This window comes from Hyperolius riggenbachi, chromosome 7 (genome assembly GCF_040937935.1).
Source record: "Hyperolius riggenbachi isolate aHypRig1 chromosome 7, aHypRig1.pri, whole genome shotgun sequence".
NCBI classification, from domain to species: Eukaryota; Metazoa; Chordata; class Amphibia; order Anura; family Hyperoliidae; genus Hyperolius; species Hyperolius riggenbachi.
The window spans coordinates 205,454,633-205,472,750 of record NC_090652.1 but is presented as its reverse complement, the minus strand read 5'-3'; the positions used below and the strand labels follow the sequence as shown (position 1 = coordinate 205,472,750).

Sequence of the window (18,118 nt, the reverse complement as noted above, 5' to 3'; positions counted from 1 at the left end):
GATGACTTTTTCTTTTACTATCATTATCTGCAATTACCACATCACTCCTAAGAGGCTTCAGAAGAAGAAAACAAACTTTGATAGTGTTTCTTTAAGATGCACCTATGAATGACTAGAAGACAGTTGTAGGTTGTTCAAAGTTGAATGAGATGATCAGTAGATACGGAGGGTTTGATAATGAATTCAGATGTTGCTGCGACAACAGAAAACTATTTGAAAAGAGTAAAGCCAGTATCTATAGATCAGTGGTTCTCAACCTTTTAAGCACATGTACCCCTTTGTGAGTCATCCCTAGGCAAATGTACCCCCTACCGGAATAAGCGGCACACTAAAAGTGGGCGTGGCAATTACATGATGTCCCTACTTAAATGAGATGAGGACTGAGTCCATTTTTACCCAAATACATTCTCTTTTGTACCCCTCTTCTCTATATGCCTCTTTTATCCCCCTCTGTGTCACCTCAGTTTGTGCCTCATTTGTCTCCCTCTGTGTCAATTCCTCTCCCCATATTATCTCTGTTCTCCCTGTGCCTCTTTTGACCCCCTCTGTCACCTCTGTTCCCCTTGTCGCCCTCTAGGTCCCAGTGTCACCTCTTGATCCCCTGTTCAAGCTAGGTATAGGTGCCCCCATATAGGTTCCCCAGAATAGGTAGCAAGGCATAGGTGCCCCCAGTATAGATATCCAGCCATAGGTGCCCACAGTATAGGTAACAGGTGCCCCCAGTATAGATATCCAGCCATAGGTGCCCACAGTATAGGTAACAGGTGCCCCCAGTATAGGTAACGAGCTATATGTGCCACAGTATAGGTAGTATAGCTATATGTGCCCCAGATAGAAAGTAGGCCCCGCTCTGATCTGCACTGCAAGTGAAAGTAGCCTGTACTGCGCTCTACATGCTACCAGGAGCGTCATCGCTAATAAGGAAAGAGATACCCCAGAGTGCGTACAATCTAGTGGGAGGATTTTGATTATACTTTTATCAGCAAATTCAAAGTGGAAGTAGTAAAGCTGCATCCTCCTTTGTTTATGTTCACATTATTCCATATTTTCCTCAGGCTGCTTATTATATGTACAGTACTGTATATACAGCGCCGCTGCCATTCTTCTTGTCTTACAAATGTCATCAGGCATCAACCCACCTGCAACCAGCCTGAAGAGAGCAGCCGACCATGGGTTGAACACTGACATATGATGTATGCGCCGTCCAGTGATTACTAAATCCAGAGACAGCATCATGTAGGGGCCAAAATACATGTTTACTATAACAGAAGTTTTATTATATCAGAGTTTACGATACCAGGCCTTGCTCCCATAGACTTATAATGTAGATTGTCCGGGACCTGGAGAGGAAGTTTACTATATCAGAGTATATACTATACCAGAGTTTACTATAACGAGATTAAACTGTACCAAATATTATGATCATCATCTCAAGTAACCCTTGATACAAATATATTTGTACTCAAAGCACTTAGGCTCTCTCAGATTGGTAGTAGAATGAAGTATTAACACAACAAAATTATATTTCTGCAAATGCAATCCTGAACAGGTGGGTTTTAAGTCTACATTTAAACACGTTCAGAGATGGAGCTGTCCTGATCTGCTTAGGTAAGGAGTTCCATAATGTAGGAGTGGCATGACAGAAGGCTCTGTGACCAAGAGTTCCCCGGTGGACTCTGGGTATAACTAGATTATTATTAGAACCTTTGGATCTGAGATTGCAGGGATTGCTATGCAGCTGCAACATTTCTTTCATGTATCCAGGGCCCAGATTATGTAGTGATTTAAAGGTCAGTAGGCAGATTTTGAATAGGATCCTCCATTTTAAAGACAGCCAGTGAAGGGAGTGCAGAACAGGTGTCATTTGACAGTGACGGGGTTGGTTACCAGTCTGGCAGCAGTATTCTGTATCAGCTGTAGGTGGTACAAGTCCTTTTTTGGAAGGCCGGTGTAAAGAGCATTACAATAGTCTAGTCGGGATGTAATGAAGGCATGAACTAAGGTTGGCAGATCTTCTGGGGAATGAGGTGCTCGATTCATTTATGCATTTAACGAACTAAAATACTTATTCAGGATCATTTAGAATATTTTTAATCTAAAAACTCATAATAGATTAGCTAAGAAATGTTCAGGTACCCACTAAATTCAGCCATAGTACCCGCAGGATTACATGTACCACCAGTTAAGAACCTAGGTTCTACATTTTGCACGTGAACATGCATGATTGGAACAGCTGAATGTCACTCTTGTTTCTACAGTGAGGCTGTGAGTGGGGAGCAGGAGTCCTGCAGTGGCACAATTAACCAGCTAAGAAAACGAAAAAAAACTATTTAAAAATCATTAGTTATATAGGAGTGGTGAAGGGATAGGCAAGACTCGTATAGATATCCTATTGTTAAGAAGTATCAGTCATCTGTTTCATGGATAGATTTAAGCCCTGGATTCACTGAAGTGCACATGGTTTAGGGATTTCAAACAGCCCTGATCATTTGCATGTGGCTAAGGTGGCCATTAACGATACAATTCCACAATCAATCGGCTGTGTAATTTTACTGGTAACGTCTACCTTAACATTTTGCGGACCACCACAGTACAAATCTACGTCGGGTGGGTGGCGCTGCGGTTCTGACCGGACGTAAACACTACGTCCCATTCACCGCGCGTCCCCGCCCAACACCACCGCTCTTGCCGCTTTCCACCCGCCGCAATTAGCTGCCCTGCCGTCTCTGAGGGCAGAGCACTGTGAGCCGGGCAGGAACAGTTTTCATTGGCTCCTGGCCCTGTCATTACTGTAAGCCAATCCCATTGGCTCACATTGAGTGACAGGGTCAGGAGCCAATGAAAGCGGCTCCTGACCGGAGCACAGCGCTCTGCCGCGCGGCGGGACAGAGCGGCGTGACCGGCGGGAGCGACGGATTATTGCGGCGATTCGTCGGAATTCTGTGTTTTAGCGTACCAGCAGCCTCTGGTCCTTAAGGGGGCAGAGGCTGCTGGTACCGAAGTGGTTAAGCAGACTAAAACAGAATATTTAATTATCAACACATGGCTCAGGGCATGGATTCAATGATTCCTGCAGCAGGCTGTTCTCCTGCACAATACACCTACATACAGCAGTATTGAAAGATAAACCCTTTAAGGCCTGGGACCGACTAGCAGCACTTTTCTAAGTACTTGTGATTTGAAAAGCTCTTATTAATGTAATGCTAGGTGGGATTAAAAAAAAATAAAAATAAATAAACATCCCTGAAGGATTTATTCAGAGACACACTGACTACAACAACCCCAACCTAGCAGGAGCACTTAACTTTTTTGCTAGATTTGAAAGACCTCAATCAGCCTCCAATCAAAACTATTACAGATCCACTACAGACTAACAGCATTTAGTCCTTCATATACATGAAGTGTGGCAGGCATCCCAGCAAATGTAGATCAACATTAGTTTGCCTACCGAACAAATAAATCGACTGAGGACGCCATCTTTGTAGCTCTCCCTACTGCCCTCTCACACCTAGAAAAACCCAACACCTATGTTAGGATGCTCTTCATTGACTACAGCTCGGCATTTAACACCATATTACCTAGCCAGCTGGCCAACAAACTCTACGCAATAGGTCTTGCTCCCTCCATATGTAGCTGGTTATTGGACTTGCTTACAAATCACCCTCAAGCAGTCAGGTTAGGAAAACACACATCCTACACCCATCCTACACAGATCCTTGCTTTTCTTTTAACAAGCACAATATTTATGGACATGTGAAGGCTTTATATGCTGGCCAGCAAAGAATGCATAGTTCTGCTTGCTACAGTCCCAATGAATTTGGCTGGACTTTTCAGTTTAGCAGCAGTTAGCAAGGACTGTTATGCAGCACAGCAAGTCTAGAATAGGCTGTCAGCAATAGCCTAAACACTGGAGTGCCACAGGGCTGTGTACAAAGTCCTCTCCTCTACGCACTTTTCACCCATGACTGTCAGCCTATCCACAACTCAAACATAATTGTTAAATTTGCAAATGATGCAACTGTCATTGGGCTTATATCAGACAATGACGAAGCTGCATACAGAGAAAAAGTTAGGAACCTCACTGCATGGTGCAACATTAACATCCTGTTTTTAAATACAAAAAAAGACCAAAGAAGTTATTCTAGACTTTAGTATCACCCAAAAGACCAATCACCTACTGATAAAGATCAATGCAGAGGCTGTGGAGAGCATTTCTAGCTTTCAGTTTTAGAGAGTCACCATCGCAGAGAACCTGTCCTGGCCTGCTTTAGCTGTAAGTGGCAAAGCAATACAATGCCTCTACTTTTGAGAAAAGTAAGGAGCGCTAACCTTCCACAGAAACTGCTGGTTAATTTCTGCAGATGCACGAGAGAAAGTGTTTTGACCAATTGAATGACAGCCTGGTACACCAGCTGCACCAAGGGCTGCTAGAGAAGCCCTGCAGTGAGTAGTTAAAACAGCAGAAGTCAAAAAGGGACCGCCAGACACCCGCCACAACTTAAATACAGTCCACAGCAACACTGCCAGATGCCAGATGAATAAACCCCCCCCACATGCCATAAAATTCCTCTATATCTAAGACCTCTATTATCACTGTTATGGCATTCCGTAAAATGTTGTGCAACAACACTTTTTTCATTTTTATTTTTTATATTACTGAGGTGTTCACCTATTCTGGCATTCAGCTCTCCCCGTTTTACCAATATATATCTTGTTACATGGACAAGTTAATTGATAAATCACTTTTTTGGTCTTACGTAATATAATACTTTATTTTGAAATTTACTTGACCCAAACTGGTCGCTGAAGGCATCTTCCTCTATGACATGACCACAATATTTACAATTCTGGCATTTATACATCCCTTTATGTCTCGAGATTGGTCTGGGAGTTCTCTGAAACTCATTAGTAACTAGCATGTCTGAGGCTGCTACTTCTCCGAGCCATTTCATAGGGGTCTCCCCCACTATTTTAGCAATATCATCTAAGGTGAGTATACCCTAATTTTTCTGTAGAATACCCAAAAGCTGATTCCAATGGCTCCCATATCTTGTGATCAACTTGACCACTTCACTGCTTTCCTGTTCTTTTGGTTGATGTTTGGATAAAAGTGTATCTGATAAACGCTTTTCTAATAATTCTGCTAGAATAGCCTCTTTCCTTCAGTCTAGGTCTCAAATTAACTGCCTCTTTCTTGTAAAGTTCTACTGTTGCACAATTTCATCTTATCCTCAAAAATTCGCCCGTGGGCACGGACCTGATCTGGCACCCCAGGTGGTGGCTCGAAGCATGTAGCAAAGTGTTGCCTGCACTCTCCTTTCTATAGGTTTCAGACAGTAATCTACCATCTACTTTAGTTAATTTAAGATCCAAAAAGGTTATTGATTTTTTTTATCATACTGATAGGTGATAAATATATTACGCTTATTTGTGTTCAGTTTGTCAACAAATTCATTTAAGCTTTGTTCATCTCCCCTCCACAGCATCAATACGTCATCTATGAAAAACGTAGCCACAGCGCGACCCACTCCCCGAACCCCGCCATTCCAAACACCTCCTCCAACTCCCAAACACCTAGGTGCAGGCATGCGTAGGACAGGGAACAGGCCGCGCCCATCGCCACGCCCCACAACTGCTGATAATACTGACCATTGAATTCAAAATAATTTCTAGTCAAAATCAATCTCAGCAAATCAATGACAATCATTATGGATCTCTTTAGTTTTACCATAGTATTTTTCCATGAAGAAAGCAATTGCATTCAGGCCCACCCCATGGGAGATAGACGTGAATAAAGATTCCACGTTTAAAGCCACCAACAGGCAACCATCTGGTACATGAACCTTTTCAACCTTATTTAGAACCTCCATGGTATCCTTTACATAGGAAGGCAGAGAGACTACCATTGGCTCAGTTTTCTGATCAACGAATTGTGCTACTCTTTCCAAAGGGCCCCCATTGCCTGTCACTATGGGCCTACCTAGTGGTTTTGTCAGGTTTTTATGTAATTTGGGAATTATGTAAAAGTTGGGATGGTGAATTCTTTCATTTCTAGGAATTTGAATTCTTTTTCCGTTAGAATACCCTCCACATATCCCCATGAAAGTTTTAAATTTCTTTCATTAGATTGTCAAATGCATTCCCCTTAACCTTACAATAACAATCTCTATCACCAAGGAGTCGCTCTGCCTCCCTCTGGTACATTTCAATGGGCATTAAGACAACGTTTCCGCCCTTGTCACTTTTTTTTATTACTATATGATCTATTTTTTTTAAATCATCAAGCGCAGCTACTCCAATTGATCGTTTTTAAATCTCTCTCCATAACCTCCAGGAAGACAGCTGTATATCTGTTAGAGGTCAAGGATGGCATACATTTCGAATGCGTTTTCAAATAAGTATGCATTTTGGGAACAGTTCTGAAGATGGAATTGTGTCATCGTTATTCAGCTCATCACGTCATTGGGGTATACTCACCTTAGATGATGGTATTGCTAAAATAGTGGGGGAGACCCCCCCATGTAACGGCTCGGAGAAGTAGCAGCCTCAAAGACATGCTAGTTAGAAGTGAGTTTCAGAGAACTCCCAGACCAATCTCGAGACAAAGATGTATAAATGCCAGAATTGTAAATATTGTGGTGATTTCATAGAGGGTGATACCTTCAGCGACAGTTTGAGTCAAGTACATTTCAAAATAAAGTATTACATTGCGTGTGAGACCAAAAAAGTGATTTATCAATTAACTTGTCCATGTAACAAGATATAGATTAGTAAAAAACTGGAAGAGAGCTGAATGCCAGGATAGGTGAACACCTTAGTAATATAAAAAATAAAAATGAAAAAAGTGTTGCACAACATTTTACTGAATGCCACAACAGTGATAATAGAGGTCTTAGATATAGAGGAATTTATAAACTAAACATAAGTCCTAGGCGCAGATATTTTGATAAAATTCTATTGCAAAAGGAATGCATGTGGATTTTTAAATGCAATTCTATGAGTCCGCATGGTTTGAATCTGGGGGTGTTTCTCTGATTGGCATTCGGTTTGCTCTTCAGTGAGATTGCACCAATGTTTGCGATGTGATTGACCTCATAAGCGTACATTCTGTGGGCTGGCATGTGAGGGTTCATTCATCTGGCAGTGTTGCTGAGAACTGTATTTAAGTTGTGGCGGGTGTCTGGCGGTCCCTTTTTCCCCTCCCCCCCCCCCCCCCCCCCAGCCCCTTTATAGGATTTAGTATTAGGCCAATGAACGGCATTTGTGCTTGGTATGGGTCTGCAGCTTTAAATGCATAAATGGGATGCAATATAAATGTAAGCATTTGTAATATGTGCAATTATGCAAAAATCCACAAGATGGAGTGCTTGCACACTTTTGCTTGTAGTATAATTGAATTCCAATGCAAATGAAAAAGAACCACTAGATGGTGCCAAGCGTAACTATGCCATTATGTCCTGAAGAAATTGCTGTTTATGCAATGAAACCGGTCGACTAAGTTTGGCCAAGCCAGGCCAACATCCATTTCTCATCCAGGAAGTTGCTGTGAGTTTTCCAACTACACTATCCCAGCATCCTGAGGCCTGAAGCCGGTGCGGTTTGGAAGAGAATGTTTGCAGCACAGTGACCCCCCTCCTTACATGCGGGGAGAAGGGGAGGGTGCGGCCACCTTCATAATTGATCACTGCAAGGCTTCTGGAGACTATGCGATTACCCCCCATGTGCACGTGGGTGTGAGTAGGAGTGGTGATATCCTGGCTTTTCTTTTAACAAGCACAATATTTATGGACATGTGAAGGCTTTATATGCTGGCCAGCAAAGAATGCATAGTTCTGTTTGCTACAGTCCCAATGAATTTGGCTGGACTTTTCAGTTTAGCAGCAGTTAGCAAAGACTGTTATGCAGCACAGCATGTCTAGAATAGGCTGGCAGCAATAGTAGGGTCTGTCCATTGTATAGGGGTGTGTGCAATATATGGGGTACGTTTATATGGTGGGTTGTAATAGTTTTATTACACCAATACCTTTTGCAAGAAACGTGTCTAAATTTCTTTTATACCTGTACAATTCTTCTGTTTCTACCTTTGCTACTATCACTATGTTCCCTATATGCACCATGATGCTGTCATGAAAAGTAATTTCATTGTGTTACACAATGACGATAAAGTGCTTGAATCTTGAAATGGTTGTCAAAAGAAAAAACTGAAACCAACCAAAAAGATTACTGGAATTACAGCTAATCTAAACTACTATTGAATTTAAAATAGCAATTGTAATTACCATGTGAAAGTATTAAAAACAAGACAAAAACATGTGCACCAGTTGTGCTGCTTTATATGTGGTTGCATTTGGAAAACCGACAGAATGTAGGGACATACAGTAAAACCTTGGATCGAGAGTAACTTGGTTTCAGAGTGCTTTGAAATACAAGCAAACATTTTTGTGAAATTTTGACTTGATATACAAGCAATGCCTTGATATCCAAGCAAAAAACAATTACATGTGTCACATCATCACAACTGAGCCAATGATACCTCCCCCTTTGACGCTGCAGGATTATTCTTAATCTGAGTGTAGAGACTAAGATGTCACATTTCCATGAAATCCTCAAAAGTAGGCAAAGGCAACCGTCATTGGACAAGTTCCTTATTAAAGCAACACACACACACACGATTCTGTTAGTGAAAGTCTTGTTGACATCTTTATTTTATAAAGAAAATTCCTTTGTATTAAATATTTTTCTGTAACGGTTTTTGGATTGTGGAAAGAATCACTTGAACTTACATTCATTCTTTTGGGGAAATTTGCTTTGATAAGAGTGCTTTGGATTACAAGTATGTTTGTGTAACGGATTATGCTTGCAAACCAAGGTTCCACTCAGTAAAACCTTGGATTGAGTGTAACTTGGTTTAGGAGCGCTTTGCAATACAAGCAAAAATTTATGAAATTTGGACTTTATATACAAGCATAAAAAAAACAAACAAAAAAAAACAACAACAAAGTATACATGTATCACATCTTCTCCCTTTGGCGCTGCAAGATTGTACTTTATCTGGGTGTATAGGCTGTACAATGTCACATAGGTGGATAGGTTCCATGTTAAAGGCACACACAAAAGAAAAAAAAAAGGTTGGGGTGAGCCAACAGATGGCAATGATTCTTTTAGTTATAGTGAAAGTCTTGATTACATTTTAATTTTATACTATTTTACTATAACTGTTTTTGGATTGTGGAACGAATCACCTGGGCTTCCATTTATCCTTATGGGGTAATTTGCTTTGATATAAGAGTGTTTTGGATTACAAGCATGTTTACGGAACTAATTATGCTCACAAACCAAGATTCCACCAAGGTTCCACTGTTTTTTTTTACTGTTGCTTGGCTAGACATTCGTATCCATAAAGCACAATACAATCCATGCATTGTCAGGATATTTTAGCACTGTACCAAGTAAAGAAGGCACACCACAAAGCCAGGGCAGGCAAAACATAGTGGTTGGAACTGCATAGTGTGGATGTGTCCTTATATGAAGCTAAAGTCAAACTCCAAGGTACAGATTTAAATATACCATCTGTTACAGTGGGATGCGAAAGTTTGGGCAACCTTGTTAATCGTCATGGTTTTCCTGTATAAATCGTTGGTTGTTATGATAAAAAAATGTTAGTTAAATATATCATATAGGAGACACACACACAGTGATATTTGAGAAGCAAAATGAAGTTTATTTGATTTACTTAAAGTGGCAAAAATTGTTTAAACAAAATTAGACAGGTGCATAAATTTGGGCACCACAAAACACCAAAAATCAATATTTAGTAGATCCTCCTTTTGCAGAAATTACAGCCTCTTTACGCTTCCTGTAGGTTCCAATGAGGGTCTGGATTCTGGTTGAAGGTATTTTGGACCATTCCTCTTTACAAAACATCTCTCGTTCATTCAGGTTTGATGGCTTCCGGGCATGGACAGCTCTCTAACTCACACCACAAATTTTCAATCATATTCAGGTCTGGAGACTGAGATGGCCATTCCAGAATGTTGTACTTGTTCCTCTGCACGAATGCCTTAGTGGATTATGAGCAGTGTTTAGGGTGGTCTAGTTGAAAGATCCAGCCCCGGCACAGCTTCAGCCTTGTCACCGATTCCTGGACATTGGTCTCCAGAATCTGCTGATAGTGAGTGGATTCTATGCATCCCTCAACTTTGACCAGATTCCCAGTCCCTGCACTGGCCACACAGCCCCCACAGCACAATGAAACCATCACCATATTTTACTGTAGGTAGCAGGTGTTTTTCTTGGAATGCTGTGTTCTTTTTTCCTCCATGCATAACGCCCCTTGTTATGCCCAAATAACTCAATTTTAGTTTCATCGGTGCACAGCACCTTATTCCAAAATGAAGCTAGCTTGTCCAAATGTACTTTAGCATACCTCAAGCAGCTCCGTTTGTGCTGTGGGCTTTCTCTGCATCACTCTCGCATACAGCATCTCCTTGTGTAAAGTGTGCAGAATGGTTGAACGATGCACAGTGACTCCATCTGCAGCAAGATTAGGTTGTAGGTCTTTGGTACTGGTCTGTGGGTTGACTGACTGTTCTCACCATTCGTCACTTCTGTCTATCCGAGATTTTTCATGGTCTGCCACTTCGAGCCTTAACTTGAACTAAGCATGTGGTTTTCCATTTCCTCAATATGTTCCTAACTGTGGAAACAGACAGCTGAAATCTCTGAGACAGCTTTCTGTATCCTTCCCCTAAACCATGATGTTGAACAATCTTTGTCATCAGGTCATTTGAGAGTTGTTTTACAATACAATACAATAACATTTGTAAAGTGCTTTTCTCCCATAGGACTCAAAGCGCATAGCTGTGTCTCAGATTAATACAGGGTTTCAGGCTGGGTTGTGTTACAGAGGAGATAGTCAGATGTTCATGAATGCCAGACTGAAAAGGTAGGTTTTCAGTTTAGACTTCAATGCTTCCAGGGATGGAGCTATCCTGATTGGGTGTGGCAGGGAGTTCCAAAGTGTAGGGGCAGCATGACAAAAGGCTCTGTCTCCAAAGGTTTTGAGGTGGACTCTGGGGGTGACCAAGGTGTTCCGTCCTTTTGATCTAAGATTGTGGGGGGTGTGATGTAGTTGCAACAAGTCCTTCAGGTATCCAGGGCCCAGATTGTGCAAGGATTTGAATGTCAGTAAGCCAATCTTAAAAAGAATTCTCCATTTTATCGGTAGCCAGTGGAGTGAGCTCAGGGTTGGTGTTATGTGGCAATGGCAGGGTTGGCTCGTTAACAGCCTTGCGGCGGCATTCTGTACTAATTGCAGGCGGCGTAAGTCTTTCTTATGCAGGCCTGTGTAGAGGACATTGCAATAGTCTAACCTTGATGTGACGAAGGCATGAACTAGGGTTGGAAGATCCTCTGAAGGAATTAGGTGTTTAATCCTTGCAATATTCCTTAGGTGAAAGAAGGAATGTTTCACAACAGCTGAGATTTGATTCCTGAAGCTTAATTTCCCATCAATCAGTACTCCCAGGCTGCGCACACAGTCTGAGTTGTTCAGGTCTGAGCTCCCTATCCTTAGCGGTGTTGGTTGAGACTGGAGCTGCTTTGCTGTTGAGCCCTGGCCCTCGATAACAAGAACCTCAGTTTTGTCAGCATTAAGCTTTAGCCAATTATTATTCATCCACTCCTGAAGCTCAGCTAAGCATGCGTTTATTTGTGGAGTAGGGTCTGTGACATCAGGTTTGAATGACAAATATAGCTGGGTGTCATCAGCATAGCAATGATATGTCAGGCCATGTTTTTGTATGATTTCTCAAAGTGGCAGCATGTATATGGTGAACAGTAAAGGGGATAATATTGCGCCCTGAGGTACACCGTATTTTAGTGGTACAGGGTTGGAGAGGAAGGGCCCTAAGGCTACCCTTTGTGTTCTGCCAGCCAGGAAGGAGTTGAACCACCGGAGAACAATGCCATCTATGCCACAGTACTCTTGTAGCCTGTTGAGTAAGATTTCATGATCGACTGTGTCAAAAGCCGCTGAGAGGTCGAGCAAAATCAGGATGGAACATTGACCCTTGTCTCTTGCAATGAGCAGATCATTGCAAATCTCGGTGAGGGCTGTTTCACAGCTGTGATATTTCCTGAAACCAGATTGAAGAGGGTCAAGGATGTTGTTTCTGGAGAGCCTGGCTTCAAGTTGGAGGTAGACAGCCTTTTCAATAACTTTTCCCAGAAAGGGGAGGTTTGAGACAGGTCTGTAGCTGTTTAGAGCATCTGGGTCTAAGGATGGTTCCTTGAGTAGAGGCCTGACGATTGCTTCTTTCAGAGTAGAGGGAAACCACCCTTCTTGTAAGGAGCCGTTGACTATTTTGTGGAATGCCGGTGTAAATAGTTCAGGGCATTTCAACATGAACTTAGTGGGGCCAGGGTCCAGATCGCAGGTAGTCTGGCGAAGGTTTGAGAGGATATCCAAGATGTCTTTTTCAGTGATTACCTTAAAATCAGACCATGGTGGTAGGCTATTTTTGCACCTGTTATATGGCTCTGCATGGGTTTCTGGGGCTGTGAATTGAATGGCAGATCGTATGGAGGAGACTTTGTCTGAGAAGAAGTGGGCAAATTTCTCGCACAGTTCCTGTGAAGGTCCGATGCTGGATTTCCTGCAGGATGGATTGCAGAGACTGTCAACCGTGCGGAAGAGTTGGGCAGGTCTGTTGGCTGCATTTGCAATTTCGTGAGACAGGAATAAGGACTTCTTTTTGTTAATCATCGTTTGATATTTTTTCAGGTGAGCAATTAGGGAAAGTTTGTCATCAGGAGACTGATGTTTGCGCCACCTTCGTTCCAGTCTGTGTCCCTGTTTCTTTAGTTCCTTTATAGAGTTGTCAAACCAGCGAGCGTGATGTAATGGTGCGGAACGTTTAATCTTTAAGGGAGCTATGGCGTCAAAAGCGGCTGAGACATCGTGGTTATATCTAAGGACCATGGATTCAAGGCCTAAGTTGTGATCTGTCAGTCCACCTAGATTGAGGCTGTTCTGAAGGTGTTGGGGTGTCAAACCTTTCAAGGAACGATATTTTATTAGTTCTTTCACTTGGTGTTTTGTAGCCAGTGCTGTAAAGGAGAAGTGGACAGTGTGGTGGTCTGACCAAACTACTGGATCAATTTCCACATTGGATATTAGGAGTTCTGAATGGAAAATGAGGTCTAAAGTGTGTCCTTTTTTGTGGTTAGGGAGGTTGACGGCTTGAGAGAAGCCCAGTTCATTCATGGAGAGAAGTAGCTTAGTTCCAAATTGGGAAGAGTGTGTATTGAGACCCCCATGTTGCTACTCTTCAGAAAACTAAAGGAGGAGGGGAACTTACAATTGACCCCCTTAAAAACTCTCTCTCATAACTGGATTCACCTGTGTATGGAGGTCAGGGGTCACTGAGCTTGCCAAGCCAATTTGAATTCCAATAATTAGTTCTAAAGGTTTGGGAATCAATAAAATGACAACAGTGCCCAAATTTCTGCACCTGCCTAATTTTGTTTAAACAATTATTGCGCACTTTCTGTAAATCCAATAAACTTAATTCCTCAAATATCACTGTGTGTCTCCTATATGATATATTCAACTGACATTTTTTATCGTAACAACCAATGATTTATACAGGAGAATCATGACTATTAACAAGGTTGCCCAAACTTTTGCGTGTGTGTGTGTGTGTGTGTGTGTGTGGGTGTGGGTGTGGGTGTGGGTGTGGGTGTGGGTGTGTGTGTGTGTGTGTGTGTGTATATGCAGTATACAGAAAATTCCAAATTGTGTTGGGGCAGCTTCTGCAGTTAAAAACACGGTTTATAAAATGTGATTCCCTTAGGTATCAATCCTCAGACAAACTATTTATGACAGGAATTGTTGGATGTACAATGTAAGGCACTGTAAAAAAATGACAGCCCTATATAAATGCATATTAATAAATATTGCAAGTAAGCACCACCACTAAATGTAACCCTGCACATAAACGTTATGGTGTGATTAGACTGAGCATTTATGGGTCAAATCAACTCTGTAAAGCACTGCAAAAGATGCCAATGCTATATTAAGGCACAGAAATAATAAAGCATTACATTTTTCTGCCCTAGTATGCCCCTCCTTCAGTCAAATCTCCAATTCAGTCATAGTGTCCATCAACAAGGAGTAACTCTGGGTTACTTGTAAATCAGGTAAATAAAGTGATTTAACTGTGTATGCCTTTAGTAAATTTCACAGTTAAAATGCTGTGTTGAACACAAAGAAAAAAAAATAAAGTAACAGAATTTGTATATACAGCCATTGATAATCCCAGCTATCTCTAAGTGCTAGGGCAGTATAGATTAACATTTAATACATTTTCATACAAGGGATTGGTTGACACAATTTCAGCCCTGTTATATTTATATGATCAGCAACAATAGAATTCAACACTTTGTTTTTGACTAAAGATTACTAATTTAGAAAAAAAAAATGGTATTTAGTAAAATCTTTAGAAACACTGGTTTTATTATACTCAATACTATTTTTTTTCTATCAAGCAAATAAAATGTGTTCCATACTTCTATAAACATCACACAAATATTGAATGATTGCCATTTACAGGCACAGCTCCCCCCAAAAACCGCCAATTTTGACAGATAAGATTTTCTGAAAGTACAGATTAACTGATTCACTGGGCTTAACATACAGAATTTTGACCATTAAATCAATTGCAGAGTGCCCAATCTGATGTAAATTAATATGTGAATACCTGTGAGTTTTTCAAACTCACTAATTTGACTGCTTAATTATTAACCATTTTTGTAAAACAAAGCCTTAAAGAGGATCTGTACTCTAAAATTCTTACAATAAAAAGCATACCATTCTATTCATTATGTACTCCTGGGCCCCTCTGTGCTGTTTCTGCCACTCCCTGCTGCAATCCTGGCTTGTAATTGCCAGTTTTAGGCAGTGTTTACAAACAAAAGACATGGCTTCTAACCAGCTTGTGATAGGCTGAGAGGTGGGTGTGTATAGCTTCTATCCTATCACAAACAAAGCAGCACATTCCAGCCTGAGTCCAACAAAGACGACAGAAGAGAGAAGATTAGAACAGAGATAATGCAGCCACTGTGCAACTAGGAAAGGCTGCAGTAAGACAGAGCACATTAGAACAGGTATAGGAACTTATAGGATAGAAGAAATAAGGCTGAACATTTTGTTAGAGTCTTTTTAAAACTTGCAAGGAAATTATAGTAAGTATATGTAAATATAAAAAAAATGCGACTCCGATTGACTGTGAACCAGTATAATGTCTATTTAACAAGACAAAAAGAAAAATGCTCCTCTGGTTTCTTGTAATGCATGACTTTTTGAAACCGGTTTCTTACCTGGATTTTGGCTATAAAATGGCCCTCCATTCATCTGGTTCTGAAGGGTTGGCTGTGATGTCATAGATGGAGGACGCCTGTATGGAAGAGAACCTCCTATTGTTGGTGGAGTGTGCCGTGACACTGGTCTGTTCATACTGTAAAATTGAGCAGGGTGACCTAAAAAAAAAAAAATTACCTTAAGAACCAGAAAAAAAATAGCTAATGTTTTTTAAGTATTTACCAACTAATAGAAAAGGCAAATTAAAAACCAGAGAGGACAAATATATAAGGAATAAGCTCTCTCTCTAGACTATAGTGCATTACTTCATATCTAGAACGAAGATAAAGATTGAGATGGATAGTTTTATATGAAATATATGTGCTTGATTTCCTTAGCAGTACAGTACCAGCTTATTCCTTGATTGTCATAAGTGGAAATGATCCCAATAGAACAATGTATACTGAGACATAAGTGTAGGTTTCACTAACCGGGCTTATTATTATTAGAAACATGAACCATTATGCTGGGCATACACGGCACGTTTATGCGCCGGAATCGAGCCAGCGGCTTGATGCCGGCGCGTCACTGCTCATCCGCGCTTCGTCAGCTCGTCCGCGCTTCAGTTTTTGCCTATTGTCCGCCCACGCGGTGATCGGACATGCCAGAAATTATCAATCGAGCCATCAGCGCCTCGATTGATAAGAATCTGGGCCGTGTATGGCCAGCATTAGGGCTAGTTCACAGTGCTCAGTTGCTTGCAGAATAATTCTGCGTGTCATCTCACTATCCATACAGTTCTATGGGGCTGTTCACAGCACTGCATTGTAACTGATCGCATTATTGTAACTCGCTGCATATACAAGCTTTGTATTAAAGTCTATGCCCAGTCTCCACTGCAGTTCACATTCATAGTGCGTGCGTTATGCAAGTAGCCACTGTGAGCCTAGCCTTACGCATAAAAGTTTTATTTCATGTCCAACAACTAGATTGAAATACATTGTTGGTTTATTTTGGTGTTTGACCAACTGCTAGTAGTTCTGAGTCATGAGGTGGTTACTGAGTATTACAGAATATTTAGTAACCGCACTTAAAGGAAATGCCTGCCTGCTTGGTTCTTGTGCTCAAGTTTTGTATTCAGTTGTGACTGTGCAACAACTACAACAAGCATGCAGCTGATCGGATCTGAGCAAGTTAGAACACCTGATGTATATTGGTCAGTGATTAGCATAATATCAAATAGCAGGTTTAAAGGTCCATAATAGCAACTTCCATATTCCTCACACCTCAGGTTTGGTGTAAGGTATCCTCCAGAAATGCCCAACATTCCACTCAGGCAGCTAGCCTTCCTTGTTATTTGTTTTTTTATCTCATCAAGCATAAACCATAGAATATACAGTACTAAAAGAGGAACTCCAGTGAATAATTATATATAAAGGATTTAGTCAGTGTTTGCCCATTGTAAAATATTTTAAATCTCTGATTTATATTCTGACATTTATCACATGGTGACATTTTTACTGCTGGCAAGTGATGTAGCTGCTGCTTGCTGTTTTGGCAGTTGGAAACAGCTGTAAACAGCTATTTCCCACAATGCAACAGGGTTCAGACAGGTAAATGCCAAGAGTACATACTCAGAATTTATTTGTGGGAGGGGTTTCACCACAATATCAGCCATACAGCGCCCCCTGATGGTCGGTTTGTGAAAAGGAATAGATTTCTCACGCAAAAGGGGGTATCGGCTACTGATTGTGATAAAGTTCAATTCTTGGTCGGAGTTTCTCTTTAACAATTCTTCAATGCCTGTAAGTTTCTACTGTGGAACTGCTGGGGGCATTTGAGGGAAGTGTTGGGACAGCTCATGTACATCTGAGTATGTGGAAACCACCCACAAAATATTACATGCAATATTCTTCAGGTGTACAGTAACCATGACCACTACCAGAATCCACAGCTTGTGGGCAGCTACATTATACTGCAGCCAACTGGGGGTGAATCCCCAGCAGAACCTCACAATGACAACTTGGTACAAGTGCTTTAAACATTTACCGTATGTGAACTAAGCCTAAAATAATAAATGCACTATAAATAAGATAAATCAACCCCACACTGGGGGCTGATCAGTAACGTAATATAAAGAATTAGTGATCTCGCCCACCTTCATCTCACGGAGAACTGAGAATCCCCTGGCTGAGTGCTTACGTGTTCCCTTTTTAACAGCAGTCAGCACAACACAAACATCCCTGTGGTTACTACCTGCTAGTCATATCGGATACCTGGGCACAGACAGCAAAGGGGATTAGATTACAGGTCACTAGATCTCATTCTAGCAACAGATGACATCCAAATCACAGGTACATGTAGAATGACACCACACATCCCCTCACTGTACCATGAAGGTGCAGTAAAAGCCTCCCACTCAGCAACAACTGTAGATAACAACTAATCAGCAGCACATCAATGGCTCCAATAAAATAATCCACACTTGAAGTCAGGGTAGGACAGACAAAAATGGCAGATATGTTAGACATTTTTGTCTGTTTTATGGTGCCCATACATGGTACAATTTTTTTTCATCCAATCTTACCATTTTTATGTAGTATAAGGGTAAATTAAGTGAATATACTTAAAGAGGAACTGTCGCGAAAATCTTAAAATTTTAGACACATACAAATAAGAAGTACATTTCTCCCAGAGTAAAATTAGCCATTAATTACTTTTCTCCTATGTTGCTGTCACAGTGAGTAGTAGAAATCT

At 41.2% G+C, this 18,118-nt stretch overlaps 1 protein-coding gene across 28 annotated transcripts in view; it reads right to left on the bottom strand.

The window, feature by feature from the left end:
* Positions 1–18,118, bottom strand: part of ABI2 (abl interactor 2) — a 189,195-nt gene that overhangs the window by 45,324 nt on the left and 125,753 nt on the right. For all 28 annotated transcript variants that reach the window (XM_068245040.1, XM_068245035.1, XM_068245036.1 and 25 more), the window contains one exon: positions 15,382–15,540. In XM_068245040.1, coding sequence (XP_068101141.1) covers positions 15,382–15,540 — 159 coding nt within the window. The remainder of the gene's footprint in view (positions 1–15,381; positions 15,541–18,118) is intronic.